General features: G+C 31.9%; 1 protein-coding gene across 1 annotated transcript; it reads right to left on the reverse strand. All coding sequences in view use genetic code 6, as the record gives it.

Moving 5' to 3' along the window:
- Positions 1 to 326: 326 nt before the first annotated feature.
- Positions 327 to 11,888, reverse strand: TTHERM_00361820 (IPT/TIG domain protein; the record flags this gene model as incomplete). The annotated part of the gene is made up of 3 exons (XM_001007392.2): positions 327 to 11,329; positions 11,569 to 11,766; positions 11,837 to 11,888. The coding sequence occupies 3 exons, from the start codon at positions 11,886 to 11,888 to the stop codon at positions 327 to 329; spliced, it is 11,253 nt and encodes a 3,750-aa protein (XP_001007392.2).
- Between the last annotated feature and the right edge of the window lie 641 nt (positions 11,889 to 12,529).

Consider the following 12,529-nt stretch of genomic DNA (forward strand, 5'->3'; position numbering starts at 1 on the left):
AAAATTGATTGACTAAAAAATACCCAGTTTACCTTATTGTAGAGTTATTTATGTATGACTAGTGAAATTAGTGCTTGTATATGACTAAATAAACTTATAAGTTAAAAAATAAATGTTTAAATATTGAAAAATATCTAATAAATAAATGATTAATTTTATTTAGATTTTAAATGGACTTAAAAAATAATTTTATTTTATTTATCAAATTTTCAAAATAAAAAATATTTAAAAAAAATATGTTTATTTAATTTTACAATAAAAATATAGAAATAAAAAACAGAGTTATAAAAGCATCACTTCTAGAAATAATTTATATGCCTTAAAAATCAACATTAGAATGGAGCTGAAGAGTTATTGGCTTTTTCTTGTAATTATTCAACTGATGGGTCTAGTGCAACAATATTAGATGGAGTAGCTTTAACAGCTTCTTTTTAGTTCTGTTCAGGTTCGATTTAAATTGAATGATCAACCTCTACGTTTTGAACTTTTAGCATATTTTATTTTAATTTATATCTCTTGAAAGCACAGAAACCAACAACAACTATAATAACTACAATCAAACCAATAACTACACCAAGGACTATTGCTAATGTTGCATCAGAGCTGGATGACGATTATTTAACTATTGGTGTGTTAGGATTGGCATTCTGACCATAGATACCACCATCAGAATTAGTTGACACATACACTTCTGATGAAATAATAGAATATGTATTTGGAGATAACCCAGAGACTGAATTACTCTAAAGGCCAGCCTAAAGCTATGCAGCTTTATTTACGAGGTCTTAATGTACTATACTTGGGTCTATCTAGCTTGATTATGAACGCTTATCTGTAATATCCAGTATTAGATTAAATCCATTAGAACTTGCTGATGAGGAAGAAGAAGCCTATCCATTTTGCAAGAATCTGCTGCTAGTGGAAGTACCAACAACTTTAATGCGAGAATAATCAGATATTCCTAAGAAAGAGGCAACTGCTGAAATAAAACTGAACTTGTTGTTGTTTTCGAAGAACTGTTAAACAGACATTTAAACACTAACTTTGAGACGAACTGTATCAAGGACTTACACACGAACTAAGCAGTTAGCAGCCCCATTTATTACAAATTGAACAGTATGTGTTTGAGAATTGTATATATTTGCACCACAAGTGTTGGTTTTAGTTGTAAGATCAATATTTTCAGAAGGAAGATAAGGATCGATTGCTGAAGAACCATCAACTGAGACCTCTATGTTATTTGGAACTTAGTACTCCAATATGAAAATAACCCAAATATTAGGTTCTCCGACATTATCGTTTGTTCTCTACTATATTCTGTGTATAATGTTGTAAGGATTTAGACCATTATAAGCAATATTGTAAACAGTGTTGGTAAGAGCAGTAGCGTAGTATCTATTTTCTCTCAAATTTTTAGGTTCACTTCCATCCCATTACCATTCTTTAAACATATTTATCTTATTACTGTATGTTTAATCCAATGATGTTAGCATGCATGGTGCTGTTGATCTTAGGTTATGGTCAGCAGCTTCTGATTACCATTCAAGCTAAACATAATCAGTACCCTTACAAGAATATGCATTATTCCAATTTGGCTAAGCAGTACAGCTTTTAGAAGCTATACCTAAATTGTGTGAAATACCTGTAGTAGGAACACCATTGAAAAGACTACCAGTGAAATCAACATTTAAAACATTTTCTGGTCCTGTACATAAGAAGAGTCCACAGCCACCAAACCAGCCTGCCCAACCAGGGTCAGCTGACATGAAATTAAAATATGCATCTACATTGCAATTAACACATGTAACATTACTGTTATAAGTACCAGCAGTGTGATCTGATGCACTGGGATGAGTAGCCATCATGTGGTTATCTCTACAGTTGCTTAAATTTGCATCTGAATAAGTTTTCTTAAAGTTAACATATTTGACATTTGTTTAGTAAAGAGAAGAGTCGAAAACAGCAGATGTGCAAATGACATCAAATGAAAGAGGAGGCATTATGAGTGGATAATTCTCACCACCTTCTGTAACTACCAAGTTTTAAGTACCTGAACCACCTTAACAGACTTTGGCCTTTTAAGTACTATCATAAGCTGTGGGATCATTAGTTATAGCTATAGCATAAACAGAAGAATTTTAGAATTGGCCTACATTTCTGTAACCCTAATGAGCAAAACGAAGAATGATAGAACGGTTGGATTCGGCAGCTAGAACATGTTCAACGATGATTCCAGGCTATTCAGGATTAACCATAATGCCTTTAACAGAACGAGCAACTGCAATTTTACCTGCCCATTAACAACCTGATAGTGAAGATTTGAATAAAGATCCTACTAAGCATGTTGAAGCTTAGTTACCCCAGATGCCAACACTTGTTGAAATATTAGATACACTACTACAAGGAGTATGTACTAAGGCTAGACAAGGACCTTAAGAACCTTAAACTTAATTATTGTTAATTAGAATATTATCAGCTATAGGATCTTATGTAGATAAGAAGTAAATTGCAGTATTCATGTCATAAGCCATATTACTTGAGTCATAAGAATAATCGCGTTCAAGAGCTGCAACAAAATGGTTATTTGTTAAAGCAATATTTTTTGATTAGTAAAATCTAATAAAAATTGGTTTTCCTCTAAAGAAGTTATTATTTACCAATTTTATATTTGAAGATTACTCTATATTAGTGCAATATCCAGGACAATCATGGAAACTTGAATTAGAGACAACACTTACAATTTAATTTCCATTATCAGAGCCATTATAAAGGAAATCGAGACCACCACGAGAAGAGTCTGCTTAACCGCAGTTCCTCATTTCTACACCATTCCAAGTTGCAATACCACGTAAATGGAGTTATTTCAAATCAGGAAGAGGATTACCACTGCCATCAGATACTATCTCCCAATAATGATTTAAAACTCTGCAACCCCAAGGAATACCTTAGCTAACAGGAGCTCCTACAATCTTAATATTACGAGTGAGATGAAGAACTTGTGCACGAAGATCAAGTTCTTGAGAATAGCTTCCCCAAGTTTCAGAAAGAGTTACACTTAATGCACCAAAGTGATAGAATTAGACTGTAGAGTTTAGGGTAATTGTATTTCCATTTATCGAAAAAATACTAAATACTTCATTTTCCTTTGCATCTAGCTAGGTAGGTGCAACTGCTATTACATCACCTACACTCCATCCACTTGCGCTTACAACATTTATTGATTTATCTCCAGGATTTATGGAAGCAGCTAGACGAGTAGCAGTTGTTGCTGGAGGATTACCAAGTAAGGTAAAATTACCTGTGTTCAAAATAACCTTATTTCCTACATCTAGTTAAGAGTCTACTAAAAATTAGGTTTGCTAATCTCTATCTCCAGTAAGAATAATTGTTAAATTGTTTGTGTATGGAGTACCTGGAGTAGCACCTTCTGCTATGAACATACCACCTCTAAGCCATATTCCATTAGCTTAAACATTAATATTCTTTGTAGGATCAACACGTAAGTTACCTTCAACTATAATCTATGAATATTAGGTTATATCCTAGTCTACAACAACTTCCCAAGGGCAAGGTATATATAAGGTACTGTTTCCTTGAGTATTAAGCACAATACCTGGGTTACCATCAAAAGTAATACCTTACCAAGTAGCAAGATTGCTTATCCTTCTTGAAATTCCATCCTTTTTGCATTTGAAAGGAGGGAGTGGACAGTTAACTAAACAGCTCAGAGCATTAAGATCAACTCTTTCTAAATATTAATTATTTGTAGCTTTAGGTCTTCCATTAGCATTTAAACATAACCACATTGCTTGTCCAGCAATATCATTGTACCAATCGCCATGTTTACAGTTCAGATTCTTCATAGTTGTAAGGGCAGTTGGATCTTAATCTGCTGTAACATTCTAATAAGGTTGAACATTCTTATTGGCAATCATTTAGAAATTTTACCATGTTTCTCTGTAATCCTTAATAGGGAATTTGATTAATATGGTGTCTGCTGCAGTACTACCTGAGTGATAAGGAGAAAGTCCAACACTAAAATGAGTGAAATCAATCTATGATAATTCCCATTGAACTTAGAATATTTAACCAGCTAAGAAGGTACCAACAAAACCACCTGTAAGATCACCAGCAGGATTTAAAATTCTTTATGTCTGAGATACATAGTAATCTGAAATTTAAGCTCCTCCAATAGCCTTACCAGTATTATCACATGGCAAAACAAATAGAGATTTTGCTAAAAAGTCATTAGGATCAGTAGGATTACTAAATTCAATTCTAACTATCTGAGAGCTGCATATAACTGCATTATTCCATTTAGTTTGTTCATCTTAACTTGTAGAGCAGGCAGTCTAGTTAACGAGATGAGGTCCAGCTGGAGTAACCCATACTTGAGAGCCTCTTCCTGTTAATGTTCCATCTAAATCTTGATATATTTCTCTTCTCCAATTATCCCAAAACATAAAGTTAGATGTTGATATATTTTCATAGCTAATTCCTTTAAATAAAGTAAGTTTACCACCCTAAACCCATAACATGAAATTTGAACAACCTGAGCAAGATTTGAAAACTGTCATATTTTGAATGAAGTTAGCAAAATGAACATTTTGAATTCTATAACCATCTGTACGAGGAGTGATAGCGCCATAGGTATTTTGCAAATCGGAAATTAAAGCAGGATTTCCTGTTGATTATCCAACAATAAGAGAATTTTGTAGAATGACATATTCATCAGTTCTGTTAGTCAAGTAAACATTAAAACCTGATTATTTATTACCAACTAAAGTGAAATTATTAAAGACCATATTGCCTACATTCTCAGCTAATACACCGTCTTCATTATTTCTATAAGAAACAAAATTAGACCAAGTGGTTAAGAAGGAGGTATTATTAACAAAGGGATTAGGTTAGCTATCATCTCTATAAGGTTAGCATGGATATTAAAGGTTAGTCAAAACAAATATTCTCAACCCAAAACGATCATATGAGTGGGCAATATTATTAGTAAATTAGCCCAAAGCCATACCTTGAGGACAAATATCATTTCTAGCAGAAGGTCCATCAGGGTGTTCTTTAATTTCATACCAGAAACCATAAAAATCTCCACCTGCTGCTCTGTTATTGAATACATAGTTTAGAGGATTAGTTATCCAATAAGAAGCTGCTGTAATATCAGATTAGAGCATAGACCAAACTTACTTTGTACCTAAAATAAGATTCTACTCAATTATGTTGTTTGTTTCTATACCATCTTCAAGGAAAATGTTGTGACCTGCGCAATTGAAACCAACATTATTTTTGACATGGAGGTAATGAGTTGCATGGATTGTAAGGACTCTTGCAAATGAGTCATGGACTGCATTACCTTCAACTATAGAACCAGAAACATCACCAACCATATGGAAGTGTATAGGATATCTACCAATAATAGCTGGCTGACCTGTACGTCTGAATTCGGCGAATCTAATACGAGCACTTGTTTGCGAACCATGGAGCATTAAATGAGCACCATACTGAGTTTAGACAGAAGAATCATCACCTTCAAAAACTACATTACGAGTTAAAAGACCTACTTCTGCTCTCATATTAACACTGAATAATCCACTAGCATATTACTCATTTGAAACACTAACATGTTAGGCAAGTAAGGGATTAAAGAAACTTATTGTTGCAGTTGTTCCATCCTTATTCCTAACTACATTAGTAATTATACGACGCTCAGCATGACCATCTGCATAATCAGTCGAAGCAATTACTATTTCTTCACCTACTTACCAATCAAAAGCAGAATCTTTAAGGAAAACTTGAATACTGTTATCTCCAATATTAGCAGTTTGGGAAAGCTCTGTCCATGTAACAGCACGCGGTTTACCTTGGATATCAATGCTACCATTATATATAGAAAGACCCTTGCTACCAACTGTGGGGAATTATTAGTCATTTATATTACCATGCATAGTGATCCTTATATTTCCAGTTACAGGTGAACTTTAAGTACCAATTATAACATTACCATTCTATACTAAAATATTGTAAGCTTCTAAATGGATATTTTTGTCATTAGCAAAAATGAGGTTAGCATTAGAAACAACTATTGTGTTTAAGATACCAATATATGGTACATCTATGATTATGCTCTTTCCTTATGCAACATAAACTAAATCACCTGCTATAGGAGCAAAGCTTCCACCCCAAGTATTGGGATCAGACCACAAATAGCCATAATAGAATATAATTCCATTATTTATAGCATTTTATTAGTTTACTTAAACAACCAAAGACGAGCTTACAGTGTTTTACTTCATACCGCTAACGCAAGTAATTGTTGAAGAAGATATAGAGGGATTTTTACAGGCTACGCCATCAATAGTTACAGTTGCAGTTGAACCATTCTCAGGAGCTCTGTCAAGAGATATAGTTATTGAAGTACCGCCATTGATACTACCATAGTTTGGAGAAATACTATTCACAATAAAAGTCTTTGCCTAATCATAAACGACATTATTAGTCAAACTAAAAGCAGGAGAACCATTGACTTAGACTTAAACAGGGCAAGAAAGAGTATTGCCACTTTCAACTTAAGTGCCTTACTTCCACCCAAAGAGTTAGATTTCAACAAGCTAACATTTTGATTAGCCAGTTGAATCATATAATCTAAATTATTAATAAGCAGCCTTTAAATCATTAGTCTTTGAGGGATTTGTAGTTATTAATGTATCAATCAGATACATATTTTTACCCAAATGGAAATCACTTCCGATAGTAAGTAAAGTAACCCAATTTGTACCATCAACAGAAGCTTAGAATTATGTTCCAAAGAAAGCAGAAGCATCACTTACGCCTTGCGATCTTGGGTATAATTAAAACTTACTTAAAACGACCTAGGTGGAACTTCCAAAGTTAAAACCACAGTAACATGAAGATGCATTAGAGCTAGAATAATAGAAAAGTAAATCACCGTCATTTAAATATTAAGAATTTCCATTAGAGTCATCACTAATTGTAGTGAAACCGCTCAAAGGATTTATATTATCTGCTGGGAATTAATAATTGTTTCTTGAAAATGCAGAATAGGCAGGTGGTGTAGATAAAGTTAGAGTAGAAGTTGTCACATCTAATATACTAGCTTAATTACCACAGATTGTTACTCCATTTTAATTGAAGTTTTGAATATTAAATCCATTACCATTAATAATGAATTATTAGCCACCAGCATAGGATGAAGTGACTTGAGCAGAAGTTAGACCAGCAAGAGGGAATACAACTTAATTATTTTAGATAGATGGATAATTATTTGAAGAGTCAAGCAGATATAACTAGTAAACACCAGCAGGTGCATTAGCAAAAGAAATAACTGCACTTGAGCTAGATTAAGAGCTAATGCTTGAAGAGAATATTTATTCATTATTACTTGATTATTACAAATAAGCAGTTTTCAAGTTATTAATTCCTGTACCAGTTATAGTAATACTATTACCGCTAACTTAGATATTAGAAACCTACCAGGTAGCAGCAATAACAGTGAATAAGTTACTGTGAGAGATCCAAGGTATATTTCCTTAGTTGTCTAGTGGAACTAAAGTACTTCTTATAGAAAGAAGTTATTTATTTGACCCAACTGAAGATGGGGGAAGTCTAATTAGAACCTAACCAGTAGAATTATTATAAGAAATGAGTTTTGCTTAAATTCCATTAAATTTGAAAGCAGGATTTTAGTTTGGTACATTACCAGACATGGTGAGGGTTATTTCTGCACCTGCAGAAGAAACAGTATACAGTTATTGATTGGAAAGAGGATAGGTGTATTCAATCACTTAAATTTACACATATGGACTGTCACCATTAGCTGTACGAAGAGTTATAGAATAGTTTCCTTAAGGTAAATTTGGAAGTGTGTATATAACAGCAGTAGAATTAACTGAATTAATTTAAACAGGGATATTTTCTTAGCCTATCACAACAACAGAGAAAGCCCCAGCACCTGTTGGGAAATTATTACCTAAAACAGCATATTGTTTATTGAAAATTTATTAAAAGCTACTAATGGAAGTAACTTATAGTGATAAATTTAGATCGAAAGTAATTTATGGATTAAAAGGAGATGTTTAGTTTATTATTGCTTAGGCAATAAGTTTACCCCAAACTTCAATATTATATGTTTTTTATGTCACTCCTGAGGGGATATGATTTACCATATTAGGAAGTGTGCATGTCAATTATGTAGAAGTTGCAGCTGTTATGATACAGAATTCCGAGTATCCTTCTTAATAAATTATTAAAACTTAGTTATCATTTAAAGCAGAAGTTGCAAAATTTATGCCATTTATAACTAACTAAGCACCACCATAAGCAGAAACTTTACTTAGACTGAATGAATTTAATATAATATTGTATTAAATTATATTATTCGCTCCTGTTGGATTGTTGCTTCCTAATCCTATCTAGACAACTCTAAGCTAGTAATAACCTGGTAAACCTCCACCTAATAAAATCTATGCTGAATTTCCATTTGCTTTAACTACATTTACATTGTATTAAGCATACTTTAATAATTTTCCACTTTAATCAACAGAGTCTAAATAAGCTGTTAACTTGGTTTCATCTGTACCAAAATTGCTACCTGAGACTGTGATAAGAGTTTTATCTACAGGTGAAACTATTGTTTTGTCAATTGTGGTGATAGTTATAGCTCCACTGTTGTTAATATTAATATTTAGTGGGTTGCTAACTAATCCATTGTATGAAACAATAATATTTGCAGTACCTTCTGTAAGACCTAAAGGTGTTATAATCACAATCTAGGTATTAGAAGAAGATTGGATAGTTGCAGAAACAGACCCTATAGTTACAGACAAATTATTATCAGCAGAGGTAGGGAAATATTAACCAATTATTGTTAAAGTAGTACCACCAAAGCTATATATAATATTGGTACTTATTGAAGAAATAATAGGTTATGTTGTTTTTGGATTAACTCCATTTGAGAGCGCAACACCATTTGATGAGTAAAAAACTACTGGTTTATAAATTCCTGCAATCTTTTAAGGATACACTGCAGTAATTACGCCTGAGAAAGGGGAAGAAGGTGAAGTAGTAATTATACATTTAACTCCATTATAATATACTTGGAAATTAGAAACAATAGGAGTAAAACCAACAGCAGTAATTCCAGAGATTGTCAGGATTGAAGCATTATCATCTGTGAAGCTAGAGTATTTTAATGCTTAAGAGTCATTTAGCAAATTGACAACAAGTTGCTAATTAGTTAAGGAAGCGAGAGCCAAAACTCCGTTTACTCTTATATTTGCATAGGGTAAAGTAGAACGTTGAGTTAACAATTCGGTTTCTATAGCTGGATAGTTTAAGTAAGATGAAGAGGCAGCTCTAAGAGTGTCTACTACAAGTGTTATAGTTCCAGGTTCTCCGATTAGTTTAGACTCTGATAAAACACCTTCTATAAGTATAGGACTTGAAAAACCATAGAAATCAAGTATCCACTCTGAACCATCAATAAAATTAAAATTACTAGTGCAATGGATATTAGTTGAATTTAATGATTGCTGTAATGCTCCACATAAGTCTGATTCCCAAATGTTAAAAGGAATATCAGGATTTTGTTAATATTGGAGATAATTTCCATTAATTTTCATACGGAAAGTTCCTGATAATGGTTAACCAGCTGGTACAACAACCATGTAGACAGGTTTAGTTGACAAAATGGAATCAAAATTGAATGTTGGTTAGACATCATAGTTACGATGAGATTAGAAAGTTAGTTCCCAAGTTGTACCAATCTTATTTTTGTTTGAATCTAAGATGTCAGATTAAACACAAGTACTCTGATCTCCAGCATAGAAGGAGAAATGCCAAACTATTTAAGAGCATGGAGTATCTCTATTATATTTTTCAGATGTAATTACCCATATATTTGATTAGGATTTTAGTTGAGTTCCAAAAGGGGATATGAAATTCATTCCAAAGCTACCTTTTTTTGCTGTATTTAAATCTGAAAAAGATATCCTCACTACTTCTTTGGTGAAGGCATAATTAATTTTAAATCTTGATATTTACCCAACTGAATTAGGGTAAATGTTTTATTGATTGCTTTGGTTTACTCCAACAGGAATTCTTACACCGGTGCTGAGATAGAAGTTATTAGAGCTTGAAGCTAGAGCATAAATCTTAAAATAGTAAGGTTGTCCTTATTTTAATGTTATTGTCAAGTTATCTGAGGTGGATTGTTGTAAATCATAAGAAGAGGAGTAAGGATTTCTAAGATCAGTACCATATTATGAAATAGAATTAATGACTGTCATTGTGGACTCATTTGTGCTATCACCATTTAATTGAAGTAAGACTTAAGCATAGTAACTTGAAGATGTATGGAAGTAGTAATTACCATCTCTTGGAGGGTTAAAGTAACCTTATAGGACAATAAATTATCTATTAAGACCATCTTATCTCGAATCATAATTGTAGTAATATTCAGTAGAAGGAATAATTGCTTCTTTAGCTAATTATAATTTGGAAGAATTACTTTTATATTGATTGATCAATCCATAAAAATCCCAAGAAGATGTGTTATAGGCTTATAAATGTACTCCAGAGCCAGACTCATAACGGAGAGTAGAATCAATAATAGGGCTGCTCAAACCTGCTGGCAAGGTACATGTGAAGTAGCCAAAATCATTATTAACTTCGTTAATAGCACAGACAGAGCTATTCCAAGTTACTGTTACATTTGAAGCATTTGAAGGAATATTTGATGCATAAATAGTTAACTAACCACCTTAAGATGTTATATTTTGAGGTGATCCTTAGCCAGTTTATTATGAAACTATCTGTACATCATAAGGAGTGTCGAGAGTAGTAGAACGAACAGTAGTTAAGTGGCTTTATTTGTTTGCTTCACCAGGAAGTGAAATGAATTCAGAAGAATAGAAACCAGCAGGGTGAGAATAATCAATTTCGCAAGTAAGCTTATTGTATGAACCACCATTGTAAGATGTGTCTTCATTCAGTCCCAAATTAAACCTATCACATAAAAGATTACCAACAAGCATTTTAGTGATTTAGTTGGTATTGCTTATTCTAAATGTACCCCACCATTAAAAATCTTCTTTAGGAACAACTGCACGGGGAAAGATGATGTCAAGAATTGGTGTATATGATCCTGAATATGAAAAGGTACACAAAGATGAATCAGACTGACTGCACTGAGAAGTACTTCTGTTGACAACTTAAACTACAACAGGAAGATTCTTTTGTTTAGTGCTATCATAGGCAGGAGTAGTAATACATGAAACAAAAACTTCATTTACACCCATTTCTATATTATTTTAAAAATTGTAAAAATATTATTAATTTATTTTAAAATTAAATTATTTATAAATTATATTTAAAAATGTAATTTTTTTGATTTTTAGATACTTAAATTTAGCGACGCATACAATTGAAAAGAATTGTATGGAAAATTTGAGATATTCTGACAAATTTTAGAATAAAATGGAGAAAATTTTAATTATATTTATAAAGTTAATTTATTGGATAAAATTTTATTTTATTTACCTGGAATAATACATGGATATGGGCCAATAAAAACTTAGTTATTAGAAGACATGCTTGAGTCTTGGCCAACCATTTTAATGTAAAGTCTAGTACCGCCATTTAATGAACCCATTCTTTAAGCATTGTCTTTATCAAGGATAGTAGAGACTGAGAGAATTCTAACTGAATTTTGAACAGCTCCATTTTCAATTGCAGTGGCTTTTGAATATTTAAATAGTAATTATTAATAGAATAGTATAGGCATTATTATTTAAATGAACAAAAATACCTTGAGTGATCAGCAGGCAGAGAAGAAGCCATGAAATTTATTAGGCTCTCATACAAATTTTCAATCAGAATCGATACTATTTTGTAGTTGACTTAGATAGAAATCAGATATTTGTTATCTTTATGTGTTTTAGCTTCTTATTTTTTGAGGTTGTGCTCAAATTTTATTTTATTTTTTGATTTATTTGTTTTTATTAAATATCATCCCTTCTCAAATTGGAAATTTAAACATAACTTTTGAACTTAAATAAAGGGAAATATATTACTTATTTTAATAGTAAAATTAAGATTATATAATTATTCAAATACACTGTCTATCCTCATCAAAAATTAATTACCCCATCTTTTACACTACATTAATTAAAATAGCCTATGGTAATTTATTAATTTTTGAAAATAAATGAATAGGGTGAGTAGTACCAGATGAGAAAATGCAGTACTCTTAATTAACTAAAAATAATTAATTCAGGTATAAATTAAATAAAAAATGTATAAAAAACCTGAAATAGTATGAAAGAGAATTTAATAATTCGAAGTAAAGGTTAGGCCACTTATTAAATTTCCCAGAACTAATAAATAACAATTTTAAAAGCTTAGAGTTCTATTTAAATAAATTCTAAAAGAAAAATATTTAAAATTTATGGCTGATTGATTTATGAATGAATTGTATTTGGATTTTTAAAAATCTTAAAGG

This window comes from Tetrahymena thermophila (genome assembly GCF_000189635.1).
Source record: "Tetrahymena thermophila SB210 genomic scaffold scf_8254813, whole genome shotgun sequence".
NCBI lineage: Eukaryota > Ciliophora > Oligohymenophorea > Hymenostomatida > Tetrahymenidae > Tetrahymena > Tetrahymena thermophila.